Source organism: Pteronotus mesoamericanus, unplaced genomic scaffold, assembly GCF_021234165.1.
Source record: "Pteronotus mesoamericanus isolate MK-2021 breed Mesoamerican mustached bat unplaced genomic scaffold, CSHL_Meso_final contig_20, whole genome shotgun sequence".
NCBI lineage: Eukaryota > Metazoa > Chordata > Mammalia > Chiroptera > Mormoopidae > Pteronotus > Pteronotus mesoamericanus.
In genome coordinates, this window is record NW_026555085.1 from 24,671,827 (window position 1) to 24,688,718 (window position 16,892).

General features: G+C 39.3%; 1 protein-coding gene across 5 annotated transcripts in view; it reads left to right on the top strand.

The window, feature by feature from the left end:
* The first annotated feature begins 12,867 nt into the window (after window positions 1-12,867).
* ZNF451 (zinc finger protein 451) overlaps window positions 12,868-16,892 on the top strand; it is a 77,480-nt gene continuing 73,455 nt past the window's right edge. For all 5 annotated transcript variants that reach the window (XR_008528769.1, XM_054569530.1, XM_054569531.1 and 2 more), the window contains exons 1-2: window positions 12,868-13,121; window positions 13,611-13,694. Coding sequence is in view for 4 of the 5 variants with exons in the window: in XM_054569530.1 (XP_054425505.1) it covers window positions 13,101-13,121; window positions 13,611-13,694 (105 nt within the window). In the remaining variant the exon portion in view is untranslated. The remainder of the gene's footprint in view (window positions 13,122-13,610; window positions 13,695-16,892) is intronic.

The following is a 16,892-nucleotide window of genomic DNA, read 5'->3' on the forward strand; positions in this document are numbered from 1 at the left end:
CCCCAATAGCCACAGGCAAAAGATAACATTGGAGCAAACGGCAGCTTATGAAAAACCAGCCAAAACCTCCTGTGTTGCAATGCCCCTAACAACCCAGCAGTCATACAATACCACACCCAAGCCTTTATAATACAGTAAAATTCCAGCCCCTCAGGGCCAGCGTAATTCTCCATAAAAATTTGCTCTCTGCATTTTTCGCTATTCGTGAACTCCTTCACAGCCGTGTCAACAGCTGCACTAACATCACATACTAAGACCTGACGAAGTTTAGGGGAGGCCTCCCTGATGGCCTTAAAAACTGAGATGTAAATTATCACATGGGATGGTCTGAAATAAAAACGTTTTAACTAAAAGAGGTTCCTTGGAGGTAGCCATGTCCTAAGGCAGTATATTTCCCGCACAAAGGTTAGTCTTCACCTTAACTAAGCCTGTCTGTGGTCTTTTTGCATCTAGGATAAAGATAAACATGCCTTTGCAATAACAAAGTAATTTCCCTTTTTTTAGATCCCTCAAAGCACAGGTGCCACACCAAGCAAATTCCCTCATCCTTATTGTTATCATGTTAATTCTTGACTATTAACTGTCCTGTACCCAACTCAGTAAAAGATGTGTCTATCATTGTACTTTCTATACAATTTCAGAGGTCCCCTCCTTTGCTTTCTCCAGTCTCCCAAATCTATCACCAAAGAATTTCATGTAACCCTTTCACATCTTCCCCTTTGATTTTGATGTATAAAATAAAGTGGTAAAACTGCCATTTTCCAGAGCATTTTCTCAATCTGTTGAGGTTTTGCTTCCCAGCAACTGTCAGCAGTTTGGCTCAAATAAACTCATAAAAATTCTTACAGGTTTGGACGTTTCTTATGTTGACACGACTAATGATGTCAAGCCTCTTGCCCGGTGCTTATTGTTCATAGTATATCTTTACATATCTTTGTGTATCTTTATATTCTGGATACAAGTCTTTTATTGCATACATGATTTACAAATAGTTTTATCTCTTTATTGATAAGATGTGATATTGTCATCATACCTTCTTTTATTTAAAAAAAGTTATCCTTGTATGAGGCCCCAGGTTTGAACCCTGGCATATCCATTGCATTTTTCCCTAGCTCGTGTGGCTCAGTGGGTTAAGTCCTGGCCTGTGGACCAAAGGTCGCTGGTTCAATTCCCAGTTTGGGCACAAACCCACATTGTGGGCCAGGTCCCCAGCTGGGGGTATGTGAGAACCAACCATTGATATATTTCTCACACGTTGATGTTTCTCTCCCTCTCTCTCTCCTTCCCTTCTCCTCTCTCTTAAAAAGTAAATAAAGTCTTTTAACAACACTGTACAATTATATTTCACTGATTATGCTATTATAGTTGTCCTGATTTCTCCCCCTTTGCCCCCCTCCACACAGTGCCCCCATTCCTTCAGGCAATCCCCACATCATTGTTCACGTCCATGGGTCACGTGTATAAATTCTTTGGCTACTCCATTTTCTATACAGTACTTTACATCCCCATAGCTATTCTGTAACTACCTATTTGTACTTATTAATCCCCTCACTTCTTCACCCATTCTCCCCCTCCCCCCTCCCATCTGGCAACCACCTAGTAACTAACTCCTTTTTTCTTGGTAATTTAAGATTCTCTCTTTATATTTAACCTTTGGCATTTTAATTATGGTGTATCTTGCAGTGGGTCTCTTTGCATCTATCTTGTTTAGGCCTCTGTACTTCCCGGACTTGCATGTCTATTTCCTTTACCAAATTAGGGAAGTTTTCTTTCTCTATTTTTTCAGATAGATTTCCAATTTCATCTCTTTCTCTTCTTCTGGCAAGCCTGTGGTGCACATGTTGGAACACTTGAAGTTGTCTTTCCTTGTTTTGTACACTATCCTTGTATTTTTTTTATTCTTTTTTCTTCTTGTTGTCCTGCATCACTGTTTTTTGCTGCCTTATGTTACAAATCATTGATTTGATTCTAGGCTTCACCCACCCTACTGTTGTTTCCATGTAAATTGTTCTTTATTTCAATGAGTGTCTCCTTTTTTTTCTGACAGGGTCTTTTTTATGCTGTCGAGGTCCTCACTAATTTCCTTGATAATCCTTATAAACAGTGTTTTGAATTCTGTATCTGATAGATTGCATATCTCTAGTTCACTTAGCTCTTTTTCTGAAGTTTTGATCTGTTCTTTCATTTGGACCTTGTTTCTTTGTCTCCTCATTTTGGCAGTCTCCCTGTGTTTGTTTCTATGTTTTAGGTAGAGCTGCTTTGACTCTGCATCTTGGTAATGTGGCCTAATGTAGCAGGTGTCAAGCTGGGTACTCGAGGTGTGCTCTTCGTGTGAGTTGAGTATACCCTCCTCTTCTGGTTGAGCCTCGGTTGCTGTTGGCAGATCAACAGGAGGGATTTACTCAGGCCAGTCAGCTGCAAGGAATGGCTGTGAACACTGACCACCACCTTCCACCATCTGTAGAAGATCAGCTGTGCAGGGGCAGGTTGGTGGTGTTCTGACACGGCCTATAGCTGTCCACTGGGTGTGTTAGCCCTGGGGCTTCCCTGTTGGTACAGGCCAAATTCAGGCCCCACCTGTGTTTCACCTGGCTCACCCTGCCTAAAGTATAAAGCAATCTGAGCTGGTTACTACTTGTGCTGGGTTTAGAGATCCCCAGGTGAAGCCAGGCTGTGAATCTAATCTGGCTGCAGCCAGTGCTGGGCCTGGGGCTCACTGAAGCCAGCTGTTGCCTGTTTGATAGGATTTAGGAGCCAAGAGGAGTCATTCTTGTGGAAAAGCAGCTTGGCTGAACCCGTAAATTGGGTGGGACAAAGCCTCTGTGGATCTCCAAGGCGGGTCAAACAGTGTTAGCCAGGTTGAAAGAGTCTCAGCTATGATACCAGCTTACCAGCTCTGTGGGGGGAGGGTTTAGTAAAGGGACAATGGCCTTTGCTCATCTTGATGACAGACACCTCAGTCTCTCCTTATATAACACTGGTGCCTTTTAAGCTCCTACACTGGTGCTGGAGCTCAGAAGGAGTGAGTCTGAGAAGACGAGTCCTGGTGTGAGTTCCTTAAGAGAAACTGTTTGGGGCTCCAGAAGTGTCTTCCACCGGCTCAATCCTCGCTGTTTTTTTGCATCCAGAAGTTGTGAGGACTTAATCTTCCTGGCACTGGAATCCTGAGCTGGGGAGCCTGATGTTGGTCTGTGACTCCTTGCTCCCAAGATGTCCTTCCTGAATTTTTATCCACGTAGGTGTGGGACCAGCCCGTTCTGCATCTGCGCCCCTCGTACCAGTCTGATGGATATGTTTTCTTCAATTCTGTAGTTGTCAGACTTTCATTCAGCTCAATTTCTGACGTTTCTGAGTGATGGTTGTTCTATATTTTAGTTGTAATTTTGATGTGGTTGTATGAAGAGGTGAGCTATATCTGTCTACACCACCATCTTGACTGGAAGTCGAATCCCTTTTACTTCTTAGTCATGTTTTCTTGTAGTTCTGTGGAGATGTGTACAATAGCTAATTTGAAGTCTTTTTCTTACAAATCTGTTTTCACAGGGAGTTTCTGTTGCCTCTTTTCTCCAGGTGTATGGGGAATAGTGCCTTTTTTGTTGTGGTGGTTGTTAGAAACTGGACATTTTAGATAACATTGTAGCAGCTCTGTGTACTGGTGACCCCTTCCTCCAGGAGTTGTTATGCTTACTTGCTCCTTTGTTTAGTGACTGGTTAGACTATTTCAGTGAGTTCTGCTCCCCATTACTCCCCAGTGTAAAGCCTTTATGTTGCTTCTTAGGGAGGTACAGCATTCCACAGTCACCACGGGATGACATTGGTTTTGGTAGAGCTCTCTTCCTCTTTTCCTAAGCATACGTAAGAGTTAAAATGCACTAATTCCTGCTGGTTACTCTACTGTTTTCAACAATGCTGTGGAGATGAATTGTACTACACAGTGCTCCAATCAAACTACATCTCTGAAGAAATACTTTCTTTTTAAAAAAAAAATATTTAAAGCTTTTTAAAATTATTGATTTTAAAGAGAGAGAAGAAGCGAGAGAGAGAAACATCGATTTGTTGTGTTCCTCATTTGTGCATTCATTGGCTGCTTTTTGTATGTGCCCTGATGGGGCATTGAACCCACAACTTTGGTGTTTTGGGACAATGCTCTAACCAATTGAGTTACCTGGCCAGGGTAGGAATATTTTCTGAGATCAGTGTTTGGTATTTTTTTTTTTTCCTTTAAGAGGACTCCTTTTTTAGCTATCTAATCCAATGGTTCTCATGAAAATTTGACAGCCTACAGTTTTATCTTGTATCTTGAATATCCTTCCAATTGCCTTTCACCACAATTCCCTCTGCTGTTGACAGCATCTGTGGGGTTGAACTTCACATTCTATTGCAAATGAAGTCAACTCCTGTGAGGAGGTTAGGAGCTATCTGTTTTCCAGTCTACTTTTCCTTCCAGGCAAAATCTCTAAACCAGGGCTCTAGAGCTAGGATTGAGGACAATGGCAAACTTCTCTTTTGATGACATTTCATTCTAGGAGCTGAACACTTGGAGAAGTGGTGGTATCAGCCTGAGATCCTCTGGTCTTGTCTTTCCTGACACAGAACCATCACCTTACCAGGTAGGGCAAGGGCAGTAGAGTCTCCAGGATTCTCAGTGCACTGTATTCAAAGTAGAATTTCTAGTCCATGAGTGCCAGTTGCACAAAAAAGAAGGACCCCTAACAACTGCCATGTAAGACTTTGCCTCAGCAAAGGTCTGGGGACAAGATTAAAAATGCTTATGTCCTGCTCATTCTCTAACTGGGAGTTGGGGCTGAGGGAGTGAAAAGAGAACCCTTTGTTCTTGTCTGCAGCAGTCTGGAGTTGAGTCTGTCTCACTAAGCTGGGAGGGGCCTGATAGGAAGTTGTCTTAGTTCAAATACCATAGACTCTTGCCTTTGTTGCAGAATTTTCATAGGTTTTCTTGAATAGATATTTCATTTGCTTTTTGTTCTTAGTACCACTTCCATAGACTTTAGATGTTTTTTTTTAATTCGGTTTCCACCAGTTTCATCTGGGGGAAGGTCAGCATAGCTCCTCATGCTGTTACACCAGAAGTACTGTGTATTGTTTTTTACAATGTATGTGAATATAAAATTATCTCCAAAAAAAAAAGATCTAATCAGAACATAAATATATAGCATGGCTAAACTATATCTAAGACAAGTGTTATAAGTTTTCTGATAGAAAAAGTAGACCCACAAGAAAAGCTATTAATCAATTATCTCTGATATTTGGAACCCCTAATATCTACAAAGTGATCACCAGGTAATGTGCAGTGAAGGTTCTTGATGTGATTCTGAGTATCTGTACTCTGTGCAAACATTAAACAAAAAAATCATGTAATGAAATGTTAAAAAAAAGAAAAAAAAGAAAAAAAAGGAAATCAGCCCTGGCCGGGTAGCTCAGTTGGTTGGAGCATTATCCCAATACACCAAGGTTATGGATTCAATCCCCAGTCAGGGCACATACAAAATGCAACCAATGAATGAATATATAATAGGAACAGCAAATCAATGTTCCTCTCTCTTTCTCTCTCTCTCTCCCCCCTTCCTTCCTCTATCTCTAAAGTCAATTAAAAAATAAAAAATGAGTGAATTCATACTTAAGAATAAATTTTTTAAAGATTTTATTTATTTATTTTTAGAGAGAGGGGAAAGGAGGGAGAAAGAGAGGGACAAAAACATCAGTGTGCAAGAGATGCATTGGTTGGTTACCTCTCACACCTCCCCAACTGGGGACTTGCCTGCAACCGAGGCATGTGCCCTGACTGTGAATTCAACTGATGACCTTTTGGTTTGCATGTTAGCAATCAAACCAATGAGCCACACCAGCCAGGGCACAATAAAATTTTTTAGAAGAGCAAAGGTAAGACTCCATTACCAAAAAAAAAAAAAAAAAAAGCCATTAAAAAAAATTGCAACTTTACTGTTCTCAGTAGAACAGTAGAGTTGGAATATTACCATTTTGTAACCATTATCATAAAGGTTAGTACAGGCAAAAATCATCAGAATGTGCTATATATAAGGAAATATGGTAAGTTTCATGAAGACCCTGTTGTTTGCATGATGGCAAAAGCATATCCCCACAGATTGCTTATTATTTTAAAGGGGGAAAACTACATAGTGATGATACTGGATGACACCTTGATCAGATGATTAAAATTAATATCCTTGTTAATGGTTGCCAGAGGAGAGAGAGGTTAGGGGACTGGGTGGAAAAGGTGAAGGGATTAAGAAATACAAATTGGTAATTACAAAATAGTCATGGGGATGTAAATTATAGGATAAGGATTACAGTCAATAATATTATAATAACTGTGTATGGTGTCAGGTGGGTACTGGAAATATGGGGGGAACACTTTGTAAAGTACTTGGTTCTCTACCCACCATGCTATACACCTGAAATTAATATAAAATAATATTTAGTGTAAGCTGTAATTGAAAAATAAAATTAAAAAAATTAATATTCTCAATGAGGGGCAGAGAGCATTCATGTGCCTCTAGATGTGAATCTCTAAAATACTTCAACATCACATTATTTTGTCTGATAATGCATAATTTGAATCTAATGAGAAAAACTCTGACAAACCAAAATTGACGATATGAAATAATTGGCCTTGACTTCAAAAACATCAACATGATGAAAGACAAAGGCTTAAAAACTGCTCCAAATTAAAGAAGAATAAGGAGACATACAGCTCAGTGCATTATGTGATCCTGGGCTAGAAAACTGATAAAATGTGATAAGGACTGTAGATTATAAAAATAGTATTAAATCAATGTTAAATTTCCCAATTTTGATAATAGTACTGTTATGGACTACATGTGTGTCCCCCTCCTCCAAATTCACATGTTGAAACCCTCATCCCCAATGGGATTATATTTGGAAATGGGGCCTTGGGGAGGTAATTAAGTCATGATGGGATTGTTTTTACAAGAAGGACACGAGAGAGCTTGCTTCTCTGCTGTCCATCATGCGAAGATACAAGAAGACGACTGCAAACCAGGAGGAGTGCCTTCACCGAGAATCAGTTTCTGCTGGCAACTTGATCTTGGACTTTCCAGCCTCTAGGCTGTCAGAAATAAATTGTTTAAGCCACCAAGTCTATGGTAAATTGTTTATAGCAGCCCAAGCTGACTAAATAAGTCCTATGTTTATAACAAAGAAAATCCTGGTTTTGGGGATATACACATTGAATATTAAGGGATAAGGATGCATGATGCATGCACCCTACTCTCCAATGACTCAGAAAAAAGTATGTCTCTGTGTATAGATAGAGATAGAGAATGTCAGAATACATATTATTGTAATTTTTCTATAAGTGTGAAATCATATAGAGATGTCTTCTTCTTAGGGTTTTTCACTCACCAGCTTGTGGGAAGAAACAAATATTAGTTATGCGTGTGTTAAATTCCTCTACAGTCACTCTTCAGTAAATAGATTTTTACAACTGTTCTAACATAGAGATTATTATAAAAGAGGTTAAACATATCTTAAAATTTATGACGTAGCAGCAGTATTGTTACAAGTATATCTATATTTAACACTATGCATTACACTAATTCCTTTAATAAATACAAACCAGTTCTAATACTTTTGGATGTCCATGATCTTTTCAAAACCCTTGTAATCCATTACAGGTTGAACCATCAGAATTCTTGTTCAGTAGCCTTACATGGAGGAATAGTATTACTATAATGCTAATACTGTGAATAATGATCCTTCAAATATTTCTAGAAAGGCAGCAGGAAATTTTGCAAGTTACTCAAAATTTGTAATAATAGCACCAAAACTAACTTTCTTCATTTAACTCATAGGACAAGTACATTACTGACTGAAGGGAAAATGTCCATATTCCAAAGGAGTAATTAACATAGCTTGCTCTAATGAGAAAAGTGCCTTGTGCTTACAAACCAAGCACAGAAATAAGCCACTCTCTTTTGTCTTGTGTTCCAACAGGCTTATTTTCTTTATGCACAACACTTGCACAGAATTCTAGACATGAGAGGAACAAATAAATGATTCTATAGACTTTGAGACTAGTTTTTTATGCTCTTACAGAACCAAATAGTCTCTGTTCTTATCCTCTAACTCCCAGGAAATGATGATGACAACTGACTTCATAAAAAGCCATCTTCTTCCTGGAAGAATATTCTTTTGGAATAAATGCCTATAAATCTTTTTCTCACTTTATCATAAATTGTCAAAGAGATCATTCCAGTTGCCAGGTTTTAAAACCAGAGCAGTTAATCCAAACCAAATACAGTTCTTAATAATAGAATTGCATTGGAAGTATTTGTGCTTTTACTAAAGTATAACAAAATTTGTTGCTGTGTATCCATGAACGCCTTTGGCTAACTTGAATGATCCTTAAGTTACAGGCTCATGCTAGCCATACTTTTCCTTTTTTTTAGATTTATGAATATTGGATAATGATTCTTAATGAAGCCTTAACGATGCATTCCCTTAGCAAGAACCAGGTCTCCAGAATCTTAAATCCTGCTGTGCAGCCAATGTTCAGGAAGATGGTTTAACAAATAGTCATCAAACAAGAACAGCAAGAAAGTCAATAGAAAACAAAAGTTGAATTCATTACTTCTTTGTTACATAATGAGTTTAAGGAAGAGTATCAACATAACGTCTCTAATGTAGACATGGAAATCTATTATGTCACTGAGGACAAATCTAAGACAACTAAATTAGAGTGGTTATCAAATCCAATGATGAGCTCCCTTCTAGATTTTATCTCATAGAGATTTCTGGTAGAGATGGAGGCATAGGTACACACGCTTCATCTCCTCTAGCAACCACAAGAATTACAACTAACCTTAAAACAAAAAACACCCAGAACTGCCAGAAAATCAAGTTGTGTGGAAGTCCAACAACTGAGGATTTAAAGAAGCCATATTCATCCAGACGGGTAAGAGGGGTGGAGTCGCGAAGGAAGGACAGAGTCACGAGATTCAGGGCCGAGAGGACATGGTGTTGTGTGGAGAGGCAGCGGTGGCAGTGGGGGCAGTGGTGGAATGGGTGTCCTGCATTCACATGTGGTGGATAAAAATTGGGAAACATACCATGGGGGTAAGTGATACCAGCCCCAGGCCAGATTGCACAGCCCAGGGTTTCAGCACCAGGAAGATAAAGCCTCAAAACTACTGGCTGTAAAAACCAGTGGTGGTTGGGGTGGTGGAAGAAACTGCCAGTTTCTTAGAAGAGTCCTTTTAAAGGACCTGTACAGACTGTGAACCCACTACTCTGTGAATCACCACCAGGGCAACAATTAGAAGGGTGCCAGTTGCATATGGCAAGTGGGTGATGTGACTAGAAACGGGGCAAGTGCCAGGCAAACCTCCAGAAGACAGGCAGTGGCATCGTCCCCTCGCCAACCCCTCCCACCACACAGAGCCACAAAGTGGTGAGGTGGGTTGCCCTGCCCTGGCAAATACCTAAGGTTCTCCCCCATACAACTTAACAGGTGCGCTAAGACAGGGAGTCAAAGCAGTTCTATCTAATACACAGAAACAAATACAGGGAAGCTGCCAAACTGAGGAGACAAAGAAATACAGCACAAATGAAAGAACAGAACAAAATCCCACAAAAAAGAGCAAATGAAACCGAGATAGCCAACCTATCAGATGCAGAATTCAAAACACTGGTGATCAGGATGCTCAGAGAACTCATCGAGTATGGCAAAACCGTAAGGGAAGAAATGAAGGTTACACTAAGTGAAATAAACAAAAATCCACAGGGAACCAACAGTTAAGGGAAGGAAGCCAAGATTCAAATTAACCATTTGGAACAAAAGAAAGAAAGAAAGAAAGAGAGAGAGAGAGAAAGAGAGAGAGAAAGAGAGAGAAAGAAAGAAAGAAAGAAAGAAAGAAAGAAAGAAAGAAAGAAAGAAAGAAAGAAAGAAAGAAAGAAAGAAAGATTCAACTGGAAAAGAAAGAAGAAACAAGAATTAAAAAAAAACAAATGAGATTATAAGAAGACTCTGGGACATCTCCAAAAGTGCCAATATCCGAATCTTAGGGATGTCAGAAAGAGAAGAGGAAGAGCAAGAAACTGAAAACTTTTTTGAAAAAATAATGAAAGAAAACTTCCCTAATTTGGCAAAGGAAATAGACATAGAAGTCCAGGAAGAACAGGGTCCCAAACAAGTTGGACCCAGAGAGGGCCACACCAAGACACATCATAATTAAAATGCCAAAGGTTAAAGATAAAAAGAGAATCTTAAAAGAAGCAAGACAAAGGCTGAGGGTTATTATCTACAAAGGACTAACCACGAGACTAATCAGCTGATTTCTCAAAAGACACTTTGCAGGCAAGAAGGGACTGGCAAGTAGTGTTCAAAGTGATGAGAAGCAAGGACCCACATCCAAGATTACTCTATACAGCAAAGCTATCATTTAGAATGGAAGGGCAGTTAAAGTGCTTTCCAGACAAGGTAAAACTAAAGGAATTCATCATCACTAAGCCATTATTATAAGAAGTGTTAAAGGGACTTATTTAAGAAAAAGAAGAAAATCAAAACTACGAACATTAAAATGACAACTCACAACCATTAACAACTGAATCTTTAAAAAACAAACTAAGCAAACAACCAGAACAGGAACAGATTCACAGAAATGGAAATTACTTGGAGGGCTATCAGCTGGAGGGGGAGGGCAGAGAATGGGGGAACAGGTACAGGGATTAAGAAGCATAATTGGTAGGTACAAAATAGACAGGAGGGTGTTAAGGTTAGTATAGGAAATGGAGAAGCCAAAGAACTTACACGTATGACTCATGGACGTGAACTGGGAGGGAGGGATTGCTGGAGGGAAGGGGGATACTGGGCTGAGGGATGGGGCAGAAGGGGAAAAAGTGGGACCACTCTAATAGCATAATCAATAAAATAAGTATACTAAAAAGAAGAGAGAGGGGGAGAAAGATCTTATCTCATAAAGCAAAATAATGGATCTGCATCCTAGGTAAAACATAAAAAAACCATTTCCTCATAGTTAAGTCTCCATCTTGAATCCTGAACCAATCAGCAAACAACTCTGCTTTTTCTAATTCTAACCAGTTCCCTACTTCAAAAACTGGCTTTAAAATCATCCAACCCAATCTCTTCTAAATTTCCTAGGATTGAGAGACTCCCAGGCTTTGACTATGGTTTGTTGCTTTTTGCTACATCAACCTAAATAAACATGGCTGTGTGGGAACTACAGGCATGTCTGATATATCTGTTAGAGGCTTTCAAAGGATTTTCTTATAAATTTATAGTCCAGCTACCGAGAGAAAATTTTACTATTTAAGTAGGTTTCCTATTTCAGGCATGGTTTGCTTGGTAGTTTTACATGATTCTGATTATATTATATATATCTTGTATTTTTGAGAAATATACTTTTAGAAATTTTTGCTAAACATTTTCAGTGGTGGTAAAAACACTTCATATTGTTTTGTTGGTAGAGTACATGCCAAAGTTGAACCATTCCTTTCCCCAATCAGACATTTAGATGTTTTCCAATTTTTGCTATTAGAGAAAAAAACCTGTGATAAATGTTTTAAATAAAGCTTTTCCTACAGATTAAATTATGTCGTCAGGATGAATCCTTGCAATGACAAAACCTGAATTGAAGGATTTGAGTGTTTTGGGGCTCTAGCCATATAAAGCTTGCTCTCCAAGAGTTTTACCAATGAACTCCTCCTGCCTGTAATCCATTAAAAGTGTTTCACTGAACTTTCACCAGCACAGTAGGAGAAACTTAAACACAAGTTTTACCTAGCCATTGAAACGTTTTAGACATTTATATGTAGCTTTTGAGGAACACAATAGGCGGGTTTCTCATTCTCAGTTTACCTCTAAATTTCTCAAACCAACTAGGGAGAAAAGGAACTGAAGTCATAAAACACTTGATGGAAATGTAGAAAATATCAAATACTAAGCAATAAATACTACAAGCATAGGTAAGTTTGGTCATGTGGTAGTTTTTTTATATATACAGATAAAAACAGGAATCTAAGATTTAAAAAGATTTTCCAACTTGAATTCTTTTCAAAACCTTTGGAAATTGGTGTGAAAAAAAACACAGAAACATTAAGTGAAAAAAAAAAAACCCCACATAGTCGAACATGACTGAAATATTTTATAGACTGCTTTTTTGAGCGTATACACTGTGAAAAGGTCAATTATTTTATTTTACGTTGGTAATAATTGAGAACATCTTTTAAAAGTACATGTTAGTATCATGGGTCTAGGGCTTAGTGATAAAGTTATCTAGTCCTCGGCTTCCTGTCCTATTGGGCCCTGGGCGCTCTAGCTTTGCCAGTTTTCTTCAAGGTAACCCTGAGGCTGGAGATCTGATCCTCTATTTTCTTCCTAGGTTGTATCAGTTACATGCTGTGTCTAGGAGACTGAAGCTGGGGAGCAGTTGAGTAAGAAGACACGTCAGACTTCTTTTCTCATCTTAGAATTCAGCTAAACCTCCACATTCCTGGCCCTTCGTTAAAAAAAAAAAAAAAGAAAGAAACAAAAAGAAAAAGAAAAACTGAGTAGTCTCCAATACCGCCTTTAAGTAAGTTTCACGTCCACAACCGAACAAAACCCAACCGGAAAGCTTCCTCACATCCCCGTCCCCGCCCTTCTCTATTAAATAGAACCTAACCCACCCACCACTTCGCAGAACTGCTGTGACGTCACCGTAGCAAAGCGCATGCGCTGTGCCTTGAGGGCGTTTTTTCCGCTTTTTTTCCACAGATGCTTGGGCGTCCTCGGTCACTATGAGAACTACAATTCCCAGAGTCCTGCGCGGTGTGGGGAAGATTGGGACTGTGGGAAGAGGCTCCGAAGGAAATCAGGCCAGAGTTGGCCGCTCCTCCTTGTAAAGCGGTGTTGCACTTCTTTCCGCTGGTGGCGTCGGCAGCGCCAGCGTCGGCGCTCACGCAGGGGCGGGTCACAGCAGCGTGAAGCGGTGCTGGGCGGGAAGGGAGGTCGTGGCGGTGGCCGTGTCGGCGGGGACAACAACGACAGCGGCGGCCGCAGGGACAGCCGGAGCGGTGGTGCTGTCAGTTAGGCTGTCGGAGAAATGGGAGACCCAGGGTCGGAGGTGAGTAGGCGAACCGCGAAGGGTTTTGTGTTTTGTTGGGTGTGAGGCCTGGTGCTTGGGCGTAGCGGTGGGGCGATACCCTCAGCATCTCGAGACGAGCCTGGCGTTGGGGACTGTACAGGTCTGAACCAGGAGCCAGCAGCAACAATGGCCGCCTAGCCGCCCCCGGGCCCCAGCACCAGCCCTGAGTTTCTTGTTGCCGCTGCTCAGCCGACAGGCTTGCTGTTCAGTAGAGAGCCTGCATCCCTCATTCTTGAGCAGATAGGGAATTCAGAGAAGCCGGTAACTGGTTTTCTCTGTTTGGTCCCTACAGCTCCACGTATGCATAGGCATAATCCAACTCCATCGAGTTCTGTTCTTGGTCGGGTTTGCGTGGAATTGTGCCGTTAGATTTCCTTTAAAGCTCGTCCTTTTTCGCTCTTTTTGGGAAAATCTCTTCCTGCAAATACATGGCTGTACAGATAAGCATGTTTTGGCTTATTTTTGTAGATAATAGAATCCGTTCCTCCAGCTGGGCCTGAAGCATCTGAGTCCACAACGGATGAAAATGAAGATGATATTCAGTTTGTTTGTGTAAGTAGCAACGATATTTGAGTTTTTCCTAGTCAAAGCCTGCCTGCGTGGTAAGCAATTATGAGACTACACCTCACCTGTTCATGCATCAACCAACAAATATGTATGCATGTCTAAGGTACTAGACAGTGTGGAGCATGGCATAGGATTAGGAAATGGGCCAGTAGAGGTCTCTGAGCTACCACAGCAGCCATCACGAAGACTGTTGGCCAAAGTACGTGTTGTACGCTTAATCACTTTTCTCATGCCTTCATGCAGATCCATTTTATACTCAATCTACTCAAAGTTCTGGCTGTTAAGACTGTACTGAAATGGGGCAAGAGTATCTTCTAAGAGATGAGACACAGGTGAGGGAGAAGGGACAGCTAATGATGAGGAAGGACCTAGTAAACAGGATTGTAAGAAGTCAAACCTGAGCGTTAGGTAGCTTCATTAACCTGGAGGCAGATAGCTGGAAGGTCTCACTTATCTCTGAGGTCATGATGTTACAGCATAGAACAACAATTGATGTTCATAGTGAAGACCCCTGCATCGCCAGGAACTTACTCTGTAGTATTTTCCAACTTTATTTCCTTGGGAAGTTTTCAAGCATTAGTAATCTTCAGGAATCTTCAGTAATTAGGAATCTTCATTTTGGAAAAACGCAAGGACAAAGTCTCTGAAGCGCACTTTGTAAAGCATTGGTTTAGGCAAACAGTGGGTATGGCATATTTTGGGATGATATTCACCCAATTTTTTAAAGTAAACAAGGACTATGCATAAAGTAGTATGTTACCTAGAGAATGCCTTTACTCTAAACTACTCTTTGAATACTCTAGTTGAGGTGTGCTATTAAAGGTGTGTAATTTTTCTTTAACAGAGTGTCTGTCTGGTGTGTATTTGTATTCATTTTGGGGCAACTTAGTAAAACTGGTTATTAAACAGTGTCATCTAGGATCCCAACCTTAGGGCCATTTTGGTGATCCATTACTGTATTGTATTTTAATGGGTTTGTCTAGGAGTCTTTCACAAAATTATTTTGTGGCTTTTTCTCCAGTGCTAGTGTATGGTACTCTTTCATTTTAAACTTTTAAGGTTTTGGGGTGGGGGAGGGCGGTTAGAAGAATTGTATCCTGCCCCCTCAGTCACTGTGTACTGAAATGTGTTTGGTAACAGGATTCCATGGCCTTTAAGACAAATATTTCAGGTCTTCCTGAACATTGATATATTTGTGGATAGAGAGTATATGTCTTGATAATTTGTGTAAATATAAGTAAGAATGGCACACTTCTTTATGAGCCACGTGTCTTACTTTGAAAGTCACAGGTGGGATCCACTAAAATAAGATTTGGAAAATACTATTTTTTTTTGTATTCTGGAATTAAGAATTCTATTGTAGCTTGTTTATTGATAGAAGCTTGTATTAAATTGAAGTTTAAAAATATTCTTGAAATTTCATTTTAAATCTAGAGAATCTGTTAATCTATGCATCTAGAATAAAAAAATACACAATCAGTGTTTTGTGTATCCAGCTTGATGCAACATTTTATATTTATCCCAGTTTTCTAATATAGGTTAAAGGTTTGATAGTTCCCACATGGAGAAGTGAATTAAACGTATCAAGTGCAATTACAATCCTAGAAAAAACCTATTAAAAATATTCCCTCTTTTTACTGATAACACTTAAATGACAATGATACCTTAATTCTATTTTAAAATACATTTAGAGATGGAATCTTCTATTTCTTTCTGCCATGTAATCTTATACTTGACTCCTCCAATAAAGATAATAAGCAGTTCTCTGCTTAGAATTTATTCAGATACAAAAAGAGCGTTATGATATCATTTCTTGATTTATTCTGGTTTGGATTTCTTAGTTTGCCGTTAATTAAATTTTCTCATCTTTGATCCACATGGTGCACAGCAGCAAACCACTTTCTGTGGTTTGCAAAATACAGAGTCTGAAACTAAACAGCACGCTGAAAGAAAGGAAAAACATCAATGTGAAGGTTCAAAATTACCCCCTTTGTTTTATTGTGTCGGCCAAAAAGTCCTTTACGTTTCTTCCATACAATTGCTCTAGTAGTATTTAGTTGTCTTTATTTGAAACAATTTTGTTGTATTGTATTGGGATAGCTGTAATATCAGTGTGCATTACTAAAAAATGTATCAAAATTAGTGAATTTTTGTGCAGCCATTTTAATATTGAAGATGGAAGAACATATGCAACATTTTCAGTGTATTGTGCATTAATTACTGTTTCAAGAAAAGTAAAAATGCAACTGAAACACAAAGATTTGTGTATGGAGAAGGTGCTGTGACTGATTGAATGTGTCAAAGGTGGTTTGCAAAGTTTCTTGGTACTATTGATGTTTTGGTCAGATCTTTGCTGTGGGACTTTCCGGTGCATTGGGAGATGCTTAGCAGCACCCTGACCTCTCTACCCACTAGAAGCTAATAGCAGGACATAGCTGACATACTCAAGATATCCAAATCAGTGAAGTTATTGGTGAAAACAAAAAATGTCTTAGTTTATGGAAAACACTAAATGGACTTTTTTTGGCCAACCCAATATTTTATTAAAATATAAAATAGAACACAATTCATAAGTGTACTGTTTGATTTTTGTAAAGCCAATGTACCTGTGTAGATAGCGCTCAAATCAAGAAACAGAATGTTATCAAAACAAACTTCATTTAGGCGTTTTCTCTCATTTTCTGTTTAGTTTAGTAGTATGACTCTTTATTCAGCCATCTTTATGTCTTTCTTTGAAATTGGTTATTTTAATTTACTCCCAGAAAACTCTTTTAGCCAAGAGCTGATGGCCTGATTTATCCCAGTGCTCCTCTGGATACAAAGCTATTAAAAATTGCTGAGGCAACCTATCATAATCTTGAGACCAGCACCTGAGATTTAGATTTCAGCTAAGATTATTGGCTTATTGTGGAATCATTGAACATGTGGAAATAGTAAAGGAAATTAAGTACAATTTCATAAATAACTTGAGCACATAGGTCAAGTGATATAATATTTTACCTGCAGTAGAATGGGTCATAGGCAAAAAAAATTAGAGTATCTTTTGTTTGGGTTTTTTAGGACTGTAATGAGCTTAATAAAAATAAGGTTGGAGCTCATAATATGCAAAGTCATGAATTAGGTACATTAGAGCTATAAATATTAATTGGAAATATACCCTACCCATAAGTATCAGTATTTCAG